The 16,591-nt window shown below is 70.4% G+C and overlaps 1 protein-coding gene across 15 annotated transcripts in view; it reads right to left on the bottom strand.

Moving 5' to 3' along the window:
* The window catches only part of PLEC (plectin), a 63,609-nt gene that overhangs the window by 31,644 nt on the left and 15,374 nt on the right, over window positions 1-16,591 (bottom strand). For 4 of the 15 annotated variants that reach the window (XM_055798374.1, XM_055798376.1, XM_055798375.1 and 1 more), the window contains exon 1: window positions 12,405-12,903. The exons of 5 other annotated variants lie outside the window; for them this stretch is intronic. In XM_055798374.1, the coding sequence (XP_055654349.1) occupies window positions 12,405-12,888 (484 nt within the window). In that variant the 5' untranslated portion in view covers window positions 12,889-12,903. Of the gene's footprint in view, window positions 1-4,875; window positions 5,018-10,051; window positions 10,195-12,404; window positions 12,904-16,591 lie in introns of those variants that run through there. 6 more of the 15 variants (XM_055798385.1, XM_055798389.1, XM_055798388.1 and 3 more) reach the window with 2 other exon arrangements.

Here is a 16,591-nt window from a genome sequence, read left to right as displayed (position 1 = left end):
CTCCCAGCCCAGCACTCCGAGGAGTCCCCCACCCCTGCGTCCACCGGGTGCTCGCATGGGATGGGGGCACCGGCAGTGCTGGGGTGGGATGCCAGGAGGAATCCCCCTGCCCAGGGACGCACCACGGAGCATCTCATGCCACACAGCCATCGGGCACACGCCGTGCTGCCCGGTGACACCACCAGCCTTGGGGATTCAGCATTTGTGCCCCATCAGGTGCAACATCCCAGCTGGGACCGTGCAGGACCTGGCCTGGCCACACGCCCCTCCCTGGGGACCCCCAAGCGGGGGTCTGGCACAGGGTGGGAGCCCACAGCTGCTCAGCTCCCTGCCCTGCACCCCCCACAGCTCGGGGACCTCGGGGTGGCACAGGGCTGGCAGCTCTGACTGTGGCAGCGCCCATGTCACCACCCAGCACAGGGGTGCGGGCAGCAGGGAAAGTGCAGCCGCAGGCACCCTGAGCGCTGCCAGCTTGGCATGACACCACGCAGAGGCCGGCGCCCACATCCCGCACACACAGCACCAGCACCAGCGCCGGCGTCGGCAGGCGCAGCCTGACCCTTGCATGGAGTCCAAGGGACACGGGGAGGGGGACGACGCATCGTCCCACCATGACTCATGGCCCGACTGGCGCGCCCTGCCCCAGGCTCCGGCGCGGTGAGCGGCGCCATGGGGTGTGCCCACCGGCACCCACCTCCGCAGGCAGCGGGTGCCGCGGGGGGGCTCAGCCCTGCCCAGCCTTTGCCGTGCCGGCGGCCAGCAGCTGGGTTGTGGGAGGCAGAGCGTGGGGCCATGAGCCAGGCGGTATGGGGAGCCACTGTGCAGCGCCGGGAGAGTGGCCTGGGGGTCTGCGACCCCCACCCTCGGGCAGCCGGGTGGCAGGGGGCTGCGGGTGGCCAGGCCTGGCAGAAGCTGCCCGCTGCCGGGGAGGAGGCAGCTCGGTACAGGCAGCACCGCTTTGCCGGCCCGCTGCCCACGGGGGCAGGGCCAGGGCGGCCGCTGAGGAATGCGGGCGGCAACGGGCTCCACACGCACATTTTCCACCCAGAGCACATCTGGCGCAGAGCACATCTGGCCCGTGGAACCACAACGGGAGCACAGCTGACGCCAGCGCACGTCAGGGGGCAGGGACATACCAGAGCTACAGCTCGCCGCATCGCAGCCAGCACAGGGGCACTGGCACAGGGGCGATGGCATTGCCAATGGGGTGACACAGGGCAAGAGAGGGGCCGGGGCAGTGGCAGTACTGGGGTGGCACCGTGCCAAGCCAGCGGTGCCTCACACTCCTCCACCTGCGCCCAGGTGCTGGCACAGCAGGGCCGGGGCTGGCACCACGCTCACATGTGCCACTGACCTGCTCCACCAGCACAGACACTGCTGCCGTACCAGTGCTGGCTCTGGAGGGATCAGGGCAGTGTGGCCCTGAGCCCCCCTTGCTGCAGCAGTTACCCCCAAGGGCCATGGCCCAGATGGGCACCCTGGCAGCCACCGGCACTGCTCCCACCGTGGCCCACACCAGCGCGATGCTGGCAGAGCACCGTGGGGGACCTAGACCTAAGCAGTGCAGCCTGCCAGCAAGGGCTGGACAGGAGGTACCGCCAGCTCCAGCACATCCCGGCACAACCAGTGCTTCCCAGGATGAGGCACCAGGATGGACACCCCTGCCCCAGCTCAGTCCCCCCAACACCACCCCGCGGCCCTGGCACCCACGGCCCCAAGCTGGTGACAGCCCCGCAGCTTCCCACAGGCACCACCTGTGTCCCCAGGGCTGCCACAGCTCCCGGCAGAGCCGAGTTGCCTCAGTCACCGGACCCCAGCAGCTGTCCCTGGCAGCCACCATGCTGGGCACGGGGCCACAGGCTCCTCTCCACGCTGCCACCGCAGGCAGGAGGCACCTGGGGCCGGTAGGCAGGCCGGCAGGCAGCGTGGGAGCAGACATGGCAGGCGGCGGCGCGGCGCGGGCACTTTGAAGATCTGAAGAAGCGAAAGGCCCGGCACAGCCCCTGGGACAGGCAGGGCTCCCGGCGCAGGCAGCTGCCCAGACGGGCCAGACAGGCAGGAGCTGCCTCACCTTCAGCTCCGAGCCCCTGCGGGTGCAGCACCCAGCCAGGCCGGCCCAGCTCCTTCCCACAGCATCTCCCCACCAGCCGGGGCTGCGGCACCCACCGGGCCAGCTGCCCTCGCCGCCCATCCCAGTAGCAAGACCACAGGTGACCCCCCAACCTTCAGCCCCCAGAGCACGCCGGCACCTCCAGGTTGGCACCAGCCTCTGCAGGTGCTGGGACAGCGAGGGGCTGCAGGAGAGCACCTGGGCACCCCGCCAAGCACCGGCACACGTGGTCCAACCGAGCTGATCTCTGCGCCGTCTCCCTGTGCCAGGGCATGGCAGCCCTGCGCACCGCAACGGGCGCTGCCTGCCTGAGCCAGCTGCCTGCGGGCAGGAGATGGGTGCTGCCACCAGACAGCTGCTGGCACCCAGCGCCGCAGGGGGATTACCAGCACGGCCCAGGGCGGGAGGCCCCTGCCAGGCCTGGGGCCCTGCACCCGCTGCCGCCTGCACATTTGGCACAGGCAGCCAGCAGGAAGGAGCTCCGCGCCATGCCGCGTCGCACCCCAACCGCGATGATGAGGCAGTGAAAGCGTCGCATAACGCCGTGGGTGCTTCCTGCCGCCGGCCCGGGAGGAACCCAGCTGCACCCAGGGGTGGGGGGCACCGAGCCGGTCCCGCCAGCAGCCTCCCTCCTGCCAGGAGTGCCATGGCCGCGCGTGGGGATGCTGGCAGGGCGCCGAGGGCTGCAGGTGCCCAGCACTGGTAGCTCGGTGCCAGCGCCTGGGTCACCCTTCAGTGACACTCGTGCCTCATATCAGCAGGATGGTGCTGGCAGGGCGGCAGAACCAGCACAGCCACAGGCACTGACAGCAGCCGGGGCGTCCGCACTGGCAGCGCTGGGGAGTGGGGTCACCACAGCCCGGCAAGATGCCACTGCAGGACACCCCCCCCGGTGTGTGGAGGGGGCACGGAGAGCCACATGTATGGACACATGCCCAGGCGTGCCAGTGCACGCACACGTGCACGTACCTACAGGCTGGCACACCATCGCACGTGGGGCTGCACACCCACGGGCACACGTCCACCAGCACACACACGGGGTGCGCACCCACAGAGGGGCATAAACATGTGTGCACACGCACACTCATGCACACATGCACAAGGGCACACACATGGGACAGACACAGACCCCAGCATACACATGGGCAGGCACGCAACACAGGGTGAGCACACACGCATGCAGGCACACGTGTGGGGGGCACACGCATGCAAGGGCACACATCACACACACACAGGGGCACACGCATGCAGGCATGCAAACACACATGCAGGATGCACAAACACGCAGTGGAACACACAGATGTAGGGGTGCACATGAGGGATGATACACATGCATGAGCACACATGCAGGGGCACACATGTGGAGAACACGTAGAGAACACACATGTGGGAGTACACACGAGGAATGATACACACATGCAGGCACACACACACATGTGGGATGCAGACACACGCATGCAGGCCACACACACATGGGATGCACACACACATGCAGGCACACACACACATGCAGGCATGCACACACGCACATGGGGCACGGGCACACATGCAGGCACACACAAATGTAGGATGCACACACACACATGCAGGCATGCACACACACGTATGCAGGATATACACACACATATGCAGGCGCACACACACACGCAGGGCACACACATGCAGGGGCACACATGCAGACACACACAAATGCAGGATGTACACACACACAAATGCAGGTACGCACACACACGTGGGGCATGGGCACACATGCAGGGGCACACATGCAGGCACACACACAAATGCAGGATACACACACACACATGCAGGCGTGCACACACACAAATGCGGGATACACAAACACACATGCAGGGGCACACATGCAAACACACACACAAATGCGGGATACACACACATATGCAGGCGTGCACACACATGTGGGGCAAGGGCACACATGCAGGGGCACACATGCAGGCACACACACAAATGCAGGATACACACACACACATGCAGGCATGCACACACACATGCGGGGCACACACACATGCAGGCACACACACACATGCAGGATACACACACACATGCAGGCACGCACACACACGTGGGGCATGGGCACACATGCAGGCACACACAAAAATACGGGATACACACACACACATGCAGGCACGCACACACACATGGGGCATGGGCACACATGCAGGGGCACACATGCAGGCACACACACAAATGCAGGATACACACACACATGCAGGCGTGCACACACACGCGGGGCGCGGGCACACATGCAGGCACACACAAAAATACGGGATACACACACACACATGCAGGCATGCACACACATGTGGGACGCACAAACACACATGCAGGCACACCCCCACACACACCCCCGCGGGCACACGCAGCCCCCCCCGCAGCGCACGGGCACTCTCGGTCCCGGCCCCAGCCGGCCCCCACCGTCCAGCCGCGGGGCTCTCGAGGGCGGGGCTCTCGAGGGCGGGGCTCTCGGGGGCGGGGCTCTCGAGGGCGGGGCTCTCGGGGGCGGGGCTCTCGGGGGCGGGGCTCTCGAGCCAGGTCCCGCCACCCCCGCCTTCCCACATCTCGCCCCCCCCGTCCCGGGGCTCCCGCCGGGCTCGGAGGTCCCCTTCGACCCGCAGCGGCCGCGGTGCCCCCCCGACAGCAGGTCCTGGCCCCACGGGGCTCCCGGCCCCGGACACCACCACCCCCCGCCCCGCCCCCCCGCAGCCCGGCCGCGCTGCCGCTCCCGCTGCCTCAGCCGCCCCACGCACCGGCGCAGCAGAGCCGGTCGCTCAGGTACCGCCGCCGCTCGGGCTCGGAGCCGCTGCTCAGCCACCCCCCGCCGAGGCCGGGGCCGGGGCCCGCCGGGCTGCCCGCCATCCTCGCTCCGCACCCGACGGCACCGGGCGGGACGGGGACAGGGACCTGGGGGGACGAGCAGGGCCCGCCCCGCGCCACCGCCCCGGCCCGCCCCCAGGGCGGGCCCGGCTCCGCCCGGCCCGGCCCCCCCCGGCCCCGGCACGGACCCCCGCACCCGGCCGCGGCACCCCCTGCGCTGGGGAGGCTGCGAACGCGCTGCCGGCCCCCGGCCCCCTTCTCCTGCGCACCCCTGCTCTGCACCCCGGCACCCCAACCCTGCACCCAGTGCCCCTGCACCCCGGCACCCCAACCCTGCACCCCAACGCCTCTAACCCTGCATCCCAGCACCCCAACCCAACCCTGCACCCAGTGTCCCTGCACCCCGGCACCCCAGCCTGGCACACCAACACCTCTAACCCTGCACTCCTAATTCTGCACCTCAATATCTCTAACCCTGCACCCCAACACACCAGCCCTGCACCCAGTGCCCCTGCATCCCAGCACCCCAGCACCTCTAACCCTGCACCCCTAACCTTACACCCTGACACCCCAGCCCTGCACCCAATGCCCCTGCGCCCTGGCACCCCAACCCTGCAACTAGTGCCCCTGCACCCCAACATCTCAGCCTGGCACCCCAACGCTGCACCCAACACCTCTAAACCTGCACACCTAACTCTGCACACCAACACCCTAACGCAGCACCCCCTGCCCTGCACCCCAATACCACTAACCCTGCACTTAGTGCCCCTGCACCCTGACACCCCAATGCTGCACCCCCTCCTCTGCATCCAGTGTCCTTGCACCCCGACACCCCCTCCCTTCTGCACTGCCTCCCCTGCACCCCAGCACCCCTAACCCCGCACCCACTGCCCCTGCACCCAGGCATCCCCTCCCCTCTGCAACCTTCCCATGCCTGCAGCACCCAATGCCCTTCTCCCCACTGCACCCAGCCTCCACACCCCTGCCCCTGCTGCACCCCAACACCCCCCTTCCCCCCACTCCTCCCTGCACCCCTCTGCCCAGGAAGGCAGGGGAGCAGCCCCCTCCTCCCCACCGCTGCAGGCAGGGTAGCTGCCCACACTTTCCCCTGCCTCTCACAAGCCCCTGGGATGCCCCCCACTACTGCAGCCACAGGGCACCCCAAGATCTGCAGCACCCACCTCCAGACCCCCTGCCCATGCACATTGCTGCCAGGGTGGGTGGGGAGCGGTTTCTGCCCCCCTGCGTTGCCTGCTCCAGCATCCACCCCTCCCCGGCAGCACCCCCTGCAACCTCCACCCCACCACGCCAGGGATGCCACTGGCCGGACAAGGCCACAGCAAGGGGCACCCACAGGGTCTCAGTGCAGAGAGGACCCCTGGGCACAAGCTGCCAGCACTCCCTGCACCCGCACCCACACAGCAGGTTGCGCCCCACGCCACATCCCACAGCCCCCCAGCCCGCCAGCCCCACAGCCCCGGTGCCACTCGGGGTGCCTGGCTGCAGCCCCCCTGGCACGAGCAGGACGAGCACCGCGGGCATGCAGAGCCTGCCGGGAAGGAGCATCCCGCGGGGACGGTGGTCCCAGGGGATGCCACCCACACCAGCACCCCGGCACGCGTGGGACACCTGCCTCCTGGCCCGCAGCAGCACCAGCAGCAGAGCTCGCACAGCATGGCGCAGTCCCGGCAGGACCCTGGCTCCTGCTCCCACCGCCCCGCTCGGCGTTCGGCCCGCGTCTGGACAACAGCCGCGCTGCGGCCGGTGACTCAGACAGCCCACGGCCTCTGCCAGGCCCGGCTCTTCCTGCTCCCAAGCCAGAGATGGAGCCCACCCCCGGAGCGCTCCGGCTGGGAACCTTTCTGTCCCAGAGCAGCCGTGGGCTGAGCGCGGCAGCTGGCCAGGCCACGCGGGAGCCGGGGCTCAGACCAGCAGGCACTGGCATGGGCATGGGCATGGCCATGGCATGGGACCCCCGAGCAGGCAGAAGTCCAGGTGGCACGGGGTCTGTGGCAGCCAGGGGGGGCTACCAGAGCTCGGCACATTCCCATCAGCCTGCTCCCCACCGGGGAGCTGGGCGGGGGGTGGGGGGGTGTCGTGTCAAACCCCAGCTGTGGCGCAACCAGATCGGCCACGAGTGTGGGGGCTGGGCACAGCACGGCACAGCACAGTGCCGCCCCACATCCCACAGCTCTGCCCCACGGCACGGTGTGGCCCATCTGTGCTGCAGAGATAAGGAACTGGGGGAGCAGTGGGGAGGGCCGGGCCGGGGCGATTAGCGCCTGGTGAGCAGGAAACACCAATTGGAACTGGGACGCGTTTCCTTCGGGATGTGTGTGCTGCTCCCACCAGGCTTGCCACAGCCCCTGCCACGTTTGCCACAGCCGCACCATGTTTGCCATGGCCCCACCACACTTGCCACGGCTGGCCCCCAGCTGATGGCGAGCCCCTCAAACGCCAGCAGAAAGATGGAGACCGTGGGGCCGTGCCGGGAAAAGCTTCCCCATGCCGGCTGGGCGCCGTGCCAGGGAGCCCGGCTGCTGCCAGCCACAGCCCTGAGCCACAGCATGGCCATTTCCCCCGATGCTGGTGACTCACCGGCCACCGGCAGCAGCGTCCGACCCCCCCGGCCCCTGGCCTGGCACAGCCAGAACCACCAGGGTGGTGGAAAAACTGAGCGGAGCGGATGGGGCGGGAGGGGGGAAGACGGGGCGGGGGGGGGGAAGACGAGGCCGGGGGGGGGTTTCCCAAAGCTCTGGGGGCCTCCCCCACCCCGCTGTTGCTGCCGCCACGTCTCTGGCCACAATTCTGGCAGCCTTGGCAACCGGAGCAGGGCCCAAACAAACAGCCAGCATCCTGCTGCCGAAACAGCTAGTTCTGCTGCCGCCGGAACCAGCCGGGCTCTGCCGCCACCAAGCCTCCGCGCTCTGTCACAGCCCCCAGGTCTCCTCTCCCAGCCTGGCCCCAACCCCTCCACAGCCCCAAACCCACCTGCTCCCAGTCCTGGCTCCATCCTGGTCCCCCAGCACCTGGCGGGGGCAGCACCTGGGTTCTGGCCCCACCTAGGGATGGGCCAGGGGCTCCCACCATGCTGCCCCCCAGGGCAGCCCTGATTGGAGCATGGGGAGTGGGGGCACTGAGCTCTCAGCAGCACCCCAGGCTCTCCAGGAGCATCCCCCCAGGACCCTGGCTTCTCCCCAGGGCAGTGGCAGCCACAGGACAGGGATGCCCACACCCCCACCCGAAACAGCTGGGTACAGCTGGAGATCTAACTGGGGATGAGGATGGGGATGGGGTTGGAGAAACCAGACATGAGCACCAGCTGGGCCATGGTGCCCAGGGTAAACATCCACCCCAACACTGTGCCGAAACTGCAACAGAGAGTGGCCACGTGAGTGCCAAGGCAGCCCCCCCTGCCCCACACGTGTTCCAGCAACAATACTCACAAATAAACCCCTCTCACCCCCCCAACATCCTGGCCTGCCTGCCACACCATGGCACAGCACAGGGACCCCAGGCAGAAGCCCCCCCTAAGCCCAGGGGGGACCAGGGAGGCACAGAGCCAGGCAGGACTGAGCATGGCCAGCACTGCTGGAGCCCCCCAGCACCCCCCATCTCAGGGGAGCGACAGCACAGTGCGGCACGGCCAAGATGATGGGCCCCGGCAGGTGTGACCTTGGGGGTGCCCTTCAGGCAGCCCTGGGTAGGTGCCAGGGATAGCGGCCCCCCCAGCGGGGAGCAGCCCGGGGCTCCTGTCAAGGTGCCCTGCCTGCCTTATCGGGCCGGCTGCAAGCAGTGGCACAGGCAGGCCAAGCCACTCGCTGCCAGGATGGCCGCAGCATCTCCCACCGGCACAGGTGACAGTGGCAAGCGGCACAGGGGAGCGCACACCAGTGGTTTCCCAAGCTCAGCTGCCACGGCGGAGGGGACCAGGGCACTCCCTGAGCAGGCAGCGCGAAGCAGGCAGCGTGACAGCGCCCAGTGCCGCACACAGATCGACGGAAACCACAGCCAACGCCCTGGAAAGCGCCGAGGGAGGGGGAGCAGGACTGCGGCGGGGGGCCAGGACCAAAGCAGCTCGCCCCGCAGCTGCCAGCATCACGGCGGACACGGATGTGGCACTGGCAGGAGGGATGCACGTGGCTTCAGCCACAGCAGCTCTGGGCGTGAGGGGTCTCTTGGGGGCCCAGGGCCTGGCTGTGCCCACGGGGACTGCGGCAAGAGCCAAGGGGGCTATGTGGGCATCGCTGGCAATCGGCCACAGCCGCGCTCCGACCGCAGGCCCTGACCAGCCCAGCCGCTGCCGGCCCAGCCCTTCTGCAGCACAAGTGTGCCGCACCGCGGGCAGCCCCTGCCCACACCCTGGCAGCCGGCGGCTTTGCCCCTGCGCTGCTGCCTGCGCTGAGCACAGTGCCCCCAGCAGCCACAGCGTTTCAGTGAGGACGCTGCCCACCAGCAGGTAGATGATGGCACAGAGGTGAAGATAACCCTGTACAAAGGCGGGGGGGGCTCCGTGATGAACCCACAAAATAACCTGCCCACATCAGGAGCTCTTTGCACGCCAGCCGGCCCTGCCCGTCCTTCCCGCAAGGACACACATCCCTGCCAACACCAGGATCCGCTGAGATGCTCCCACCCGAACCAGCGAGCTGCCATGTCCCCTCCCAGCCCCCACCCCCCCTTCTGTCACCAGATCCCTGTCCCCAAAAACATTTGGCACCTTCACGCCTCGGGAAAACACCTGCTGCCTGCCAGCAGCGAGATTTCGGCTGTCGGATACCCAAAATTGATGGGGAAGGGGGATGGGGATGCTGGGGGTGCTGCGGCGTGGGTGCGTGGAGGGGCTGCTGCTGGCCTCTCCCACCCCGCAGGGTGTCGGGGGGGGGGGGGGCCAGCCGGGGGGCCCAGCCGGCAGTGCTGATTCACTGGGGGTGCCGGTATGCGCTGCATCCCGCTCCCGCGATGCTCCCCGGGCAGGCGGGTCCTCCCTAGAGCCCCCCAAGAGCCCCCACCCACCCCCCGCCCCATCGGGACGGCAGGGCCCTCCTCCCTCTGCCCCCCCCGCGGATGGGCGGGGCGAGGGGCCGAGTCGAGTCGAGCCGAACTCACCTGCATCCCCCGGTTCGGCCCGCCGCCGCCAGTACCAGACCAGGGCGAGGGATGCTGCGTGTCCCACCGCCACCAGCGAGGGGAAGAGGGACCCGGTGTCCTCCATGGGGACACGGCTCGGCTCGGCTCGGCTCGGCGGGGCAGGGACGCACCAGCGCCCGCCCCCCCGGGGCAGCTCCCGCTCCGCCTTAACCCCTCCCGGTCCGCGGCGAGGAGACGCCTTCCCCCCCCTCGCCGTACCGGCAGGCTGCCCCCCCCCCGCCCCAGCCCGCTCCGCTCGCCCCCATCACTCACATCCCGGCTTTTTATATCCCGGGATGTTCCGCCCGAGCGGCGCCAGCCTCCCCCCGCCACCCCCCCGATGTCCCCCCCGCCTCGGCCCGGCGGGTCTCACCTACCCGGCACGACCTTCATGAGCGGGCAGGGAGCGGGCAGGGAGCGGGCAGGGAGCGGGCAGGAGCGGGCAGGGAGCGGGCAGCGCAGAGCGAGGGCGCAGCGCCGTGCCGGCGGCGGCGGGGGCACCGGGGGGGGGGGGGGGGCGGGCAGGGAGCGGGCGCCGATATAAATAACCGGTGCCCGTCACCGAGCCCGAGTTAGAACATGACACGAGCGGGGGCGGGACGGGGAGGCCGAGACACCCCGGGACCCTTCGGACCCCCCCCGGCGCCGGGGGGGTTAACACGGCCGCCACCTCGGGGAGTTAATTACAGCGGCACTAATGGCCTAGGAACGGACCAGGGGCCGGAGAAAGCCCCCCCCGTCGGGCCGGGGACCGGGCGCGGGGGGCGGCGGGACCCGCTCCGTCCCACGGGGACCCCCGCAAGCACCCGCCGCCGGCGCGACCCCGTCCCCGCCAGCCGGGAATCCCGGCCGGGTTTTCCCGCAGCGGCTCCCCGGAGCGGAGGCAAAACCCGGTCCGGAACACACGGAACGGCGGGATGGCGGCGCCCCACGGGGACGCACCCCGTGGGGCTGGGGCAGCCGCACGGCCCGTCCCCTCGCGCCGCAGCACCCAGCGCAGGGTGCGACCCCCGGGCACAGCTCGGGGACCCCCCCCGCGGGATGCGGGGGCACGGTGCCCCAGGGGCGGGCAGGGGGCTGAGCAGGGGCTGCAGGGATGCTGTGGCAGGGCCGGTCCACGCAGCACGCCCCGGGAGCTGCAGGGCCGAGGGCCGCCCCCCCCCCCCGCCCCCCCGCCGGCCTGGTGACTCACGGCGCTGGCAGGGAGCGGGCTCGGCGCCTTCGCGCTGGAAACTTGGAGCGGCGGCAGCTGCGGGGCTGAGTCACGGCCAGCAGCGGGAGGGGGGGTGCAGGGGGCGGGGGGGGGGGGTTGCGGGGGGGGCCCTCACCGCGGCCTCGGGGCGCCGGCCGCAGCTGCCCCGCCCGGGGTGGGGGGGGGACACACACGGCAGCCCCGCAGCTCCTGCCGGACCCAGCTGCCACCGATCCTGTGTCGGGATCGCATGTCGCTGGGGGGGGGGGAGGGGGCCAGGACCGTGGGCAGGGCAGGGCAGGGACGCCCCCGCAGCCCCCCGCCGCAGGCAGCCCCCCTCCCCAGCCACAGCCCTGCCCACCCCAGCTGCCGCTGCCCATCCATCCAGACCCATCCTGTGCACAGCCGGGATGGCAGGGCTCAGCCCCCACACACAGCACGGCCCCCCCATGACACGGCCACCTCACCAGCACAGCCACCCCACTGCATGGCCACTCCACGGCACAGCCCCCCCCTGCCCCAGTGCAGCCCTCTGCCCGCCCCGGGGAGCGTGGGGGAGGGGGGTCAGTAGCAGTGAGATCCCCAGCAGCACTGGAGGTACTCAGCAGCCCACCTGCCCACCCACACACACACCCCGAGCATCACGGGATGCTGCTCCGCTGCACAGCGGCACACCCGGGCCCGGGGGACCCGCACAGCCTCCCAGGGACCACCCCAGCCCCAGTACTGTGTGCCCCTGTCACACCCGGTCCAAGGGCAGGTACACCAGCAAGGCACAGCCTCCGCCTACGCCATGGGACACCCAGAGCCCTGCCTGACTATGGGGTCCCTGTGGATGCATGGGGAACATAGTAGCCCCCAAGTCCCCCCCTGCACCCCTCCTCCCCAGGCTCAACACCCCCCTGGACAGCACAGGGGCTGCAGGTGCCCCCTGCCCTTGGCAGCGGGATGGGAGGGTGGGGGGGCTGCCCCTGGAGCTGAGGAGGGGGGCATGGCGTCAACTCAGCGCTCTGCAGCAAGCCCCCAGAAGCATAAGGGTTAAGGTGCCCCTGCCCCCTGGGGGGCACCCAGGGGCGAGGGTTGGGGACCCTCCTTGCACCTAGCCTGAAGGTCCCCCCCCTCACGGATGCGGGTCAATACCTGGGGCCGGGCTGGGCTGGGGGGGCGGCTGGGACACTCCCCCCACAGCGGTGGCAGCAACGACAGGCTCCACGTGCTGCTCGCCTTCGTCCTTCCTTCGGTAAAGCCGGTCACCACCGGCGGGACGTGGCCTGCCAGTGCTGGCGGTGTCAGCAGTGCGGCGAGTGGGGATGGCGGGACGGCGGGTGCGCTGCAGGGAGAGCGGGACGATCTCGGGTGGCAGGCGCAGGTACTGGCGCAGGTAGGCGATGCCCTCGTCCGTCAGGTACCAGTAGAAGTGGCGCCAAGCGAAGGTCTCCCGCACCAACCCGCGGGACCGAAGGGAGGCCATGGCACGCAGCACCTCCACGTTGGGGACACCAGGCAACTGCGGGTGGGCACGCCGAGGCCGGGGGTCCTTCTCGGCCACCAGCACGCCCTCACGGAACAGCAGCTCCAGGATGGCACGCAGCCGCTCCAGCGGCATCAGCATCCCGGCCACCATGGTGCGGCTCGGCACGGCACTGCACACACGGCACGGCACGGCACGCCTCTGCTCAGCTCAGTTACGGCTCGGCACGGCCGGTATGGCCTGGCACGCCTCACCACCGCTCGGTGTGGTCTGGCACGGCTCGGCACTGCTCGGTACAGTCTGGCACGGCTCACCACTGCTCAGTGTGGCTCGGCACAGTTCAGCACGGCTCCGTACTGCCTGGTATGGCCCAGCACAGGCCGGTATGGCACGGCACAGCCCAGTATGGCCCGGCACGGCTCGGCACGGCGCTGGCTGCCTGCGGCGGGCAGACTGGCGGCAGCTCCACCCCCGGGCCGGGGGGGCCGTGGGGGGACCGGGGCCAGCCCTGACTCAGTGGCCCCTCCCCGGCCCCACCACCCGCCCGGGGGGAGCCACGGCCGGGCCCGCTCCCCCCCCGCCCCGACCCACCCGGCCGGTTCCCGCGTGGGAACCTCCGCGGGTCCGATCCCGCCCCGCCCCGGACACCGGGACCGCCCCCCCGAACCATCCCCGGGGGCGCCGCCACCCGGGGGGGGGAGGGGCCCGGCATGGGGAGGTGACCCTCAGCCCGGGGGGAACCCTCAACACGGCGGGGGAACGACTCTCAGCCCTGTGGGGGACGGACCCCCTCAGCCCCGGGGGAGACAGACCCTCAACCTGAGGGGCACACACAGCTTAGCCTGGGGGGGACGACCCTCAGCTCTTGGGGGTGCACCGTCAGCACGGGGGGGGGGGAGACACCCTCAGCTCGGGGAGGGACCCTCAGCCCCGGGCGGGGCCACCACCTGCCCGGGGACGTGGCCCCCGCGCCCCCCCCGGGAGCATCCCATCCGGCAGAGCTGCAGGCAGGGCTCCAGCGGCCGCATCCTGCCAACGTCAATATTTGCTCCACTCCTGCCCCTGTTTGAGCAGCGCCGGGGGGGCCGTGCTGGCTGGGGAGGGCCACACCCCACAGGGACCCACCCGTCCCCACAGCCCCCACGGACCCCCATCCCCACCACCCCGGGTGCCCCGCAGCAGGCGGCACAAGCGCAGGACCATGGCATCATGGCCGCGGCACTGGCACTGCTTCGTCTACCCCCCACACACCCCCCGCCGCCTGCTTGTCCCCAGGGCTGGCAGGTGGGGATGAGGCAGCTGCCACCCACAGCCACCCCCCCCGTGCCCTACCAGGACCAGCAACTGCCTGCCACCCACACACCAGCACCACGGGGACCCCGGCACGGCCCCTGCCACGCCAGCTGGGGACCCTGAGCACCACAGCGGGGACAGCCCCAGCACCCAGGGTCCCCACCCCACGGCCGCACCCAGATCACGGGTGGGTGGGTGCTAGCAGCCAGCTTGTGGGCACCCGGACCGTTTCCTCCTCCTGTCACATGCCAGCGCTGGTGCCAAGAGCAGGATGGGCTTGGGGACGGCCCGGGGTGCCTGGGGCTCACCCATCACCGGCACCAGTGCTGGGCTGGCAGCAACCCCCTGGGAGCCTGGGGGTTCCCCCACACCGGGGGCTGCCCCACAATGGGGGGGGTCGCACCCCCTCAGCCCTGAAACAGGGCCGCCACTACCACCAAGCCTGGTGTCCCCTCAGCCAGGGCTCCAACAGCCCCCCCAGCCCAGTGCGGTGGGGCCAGGGCAGCCTGGCACCAGGAGGCTCCGACTGCCGCAGCAGGAATGCCCTGGCAGCAGTGGGGCAATGCGGGGGTCTGGGGGACGCTGTGGCTTTGGGGACAGCATCAGCTGCAGAAGTGGCACCATCCCTGGCACCCCCCTCCCCTGCTGACGCCGCTACCGGGAGCAGAGCAGCAATGTGGCGCGCTGAGATTTACCAGTGGGGAGCAGCGGCCCCGGCACAAGCACGAGGGGCTGCGCAGCCCCCGGCCATGCTCATGCTGGTGGGGCACCCACCCCAGAGCTGCTGTGCCCCACGCGCCCCAAACCCACCGGAACGGGTGATGTAAGTCACGCCGGCATGGCCGGGCAGGGGGGGCCCACACCACGACTTGCACAACTTCCCCATCCCTCTGATCCTGGAGGGGAGAGCGGGGGCTGGGAGGAGCAGAGCCCCCAGCCCCATTCCCTGAGGGCCCCCAACACAAGGCACCCCCGGCACAGGAGCTGGGGGCACCAGGACGTCCACCCGCACCCCATGCAGGACTGTGGTACCCACCGCCCGCACACGGAGGGACCCCCCTGGGAAAGCATTCGCTGCCTGCCCAAGCACCCACTCGTGTGCCCGTCCCCACGGAGCACCCCCCTAGCACCCCACACCTCTGCGGTGCCCCCCGGAACACAGCACCCCACGCAGGGGGTGGGAAGGATGGGGGACACCAATGGGGGGCAGCCAGCCCCGTGCGTGGGGAGGGCCCGAGTTCACCACAGCCAGGCCTGGGCTGAAACCGGGACCTCCAGGCAGGGCAGGGCACCCCCAAAGATGGTGACAGGAGCCATGACACCCCAAGTCACCCCAGACCCCCAGCATGCTCCCCACCCCACAGCCTCAGGGAGGCCCGGAGGGGAGGGAACGCGCCAACCGACCCAGCACAGACAGACAGACAGACAGTGCCGGGGGGGTCACAGCTCCCCCAGTGCCTGCACCAACCGGTCCCACCCCTCCGGAGCAGGGATGGGGCTCCCCGGGGGGAGCAGGGACCTGGGGCCCCAGCCCACGCTGTGGGGCACACGCTGCAGTGCAGGGCCGGTGCAGCCAGCACGGTGCTCCCCGTGCCTCGCCGCAGCCACAACCTGGCTCCCTGCAGGTGGGGGAGGCCCACGTGCCCCCCAGACAGCCCCCTCCTGCCTCACATGTTCACCAGCGCTGGCCCCCGACCTGCTGCCCCCAGCCAGACCTCGCCAGCACCAGGTCCCCGTCCCCAGATCAGTGGGTGCAGGGATGCAAGCGTGGGCACGGCTGGTTCATGGGGCTGCCCCCCGCCCCCCCCCCCCCCCCCCGCCCCCCGCCCCCCCCCCCGCCCCCCCAGGGACATCGCACCCCCCAGACAGGTCATGGCCACGCCATCCGGCTGCCCACCGGGAAGTGCCGAGTCAGCGCCTGCCGCAGTGATCCAACACGATGTGACAGTGGAGCCGGCTCCGGCATCCAGCTGCTCCCCCCCGTGCCCCCCATCCGCCAGGGACACCAGGCACAGTGCCGGCACCCACCCTGCACCCACCAAACTGGGGTGCACCCCGGGGGCCAGGCACCACTCTGCCCTCCCCGAGCCCAGCTCAGCACCAGCTCAGCCCACCCCGGCACCACCGGCCCCGCCGCCACCGGTACTGGCCCCACCACTCGCACCCCCCCGCCTCACCACATGCTCCAGCACGTGCCCATGAAGCGCCAGCACTGCACCTCGGGGGTTCCAGGGGGGCAGCAGCTTCCAGAATGCAGTGCCTGGGGTCATCCCCCCTCAGGTCCTGCCGTGCCCCCCACCCCTCCGACCCACAGCCAGGGGTCTGACCCACAGCAGGGGCTTTGCCGCATGGAGACCTTGGGCGGGTTGCAGACCCCCAAACCTTGGGGCGGGCAGGTGGGCAGCGGCAGGACCCTGCAGCCAGCAGCTCCTGGCCATGGGCCCATCTCTCCCCTCCTGGTGCCAGTGCCGGTGCTGGTGTCCACCAGACCTGGCCTGGCGGGGCCGGAGGGCTCCCCATGCCGAGGCAGGAACAAAGGCATGGCTGTTCGCGGAGGGCACCG

The sequence above is a fragment of the Falco peregrinus genome, chromosome 3 (genome assembly GCF_023634155.1).
Source record: "Falco peregrinus isolate bFalPer1 chromosome 3, bFalPer1.pri, whole genome shotgun sequence".
NCBI lineage: Eukaryota > Metazoa > Chordata > Aves > Falconiformes > Falconidae > Falco > Falco peregrinus.
Note: the sequence above shows the minus strand (reverse complement) of the source record. Positions and strands in the feature narration are given on the sequence as shown.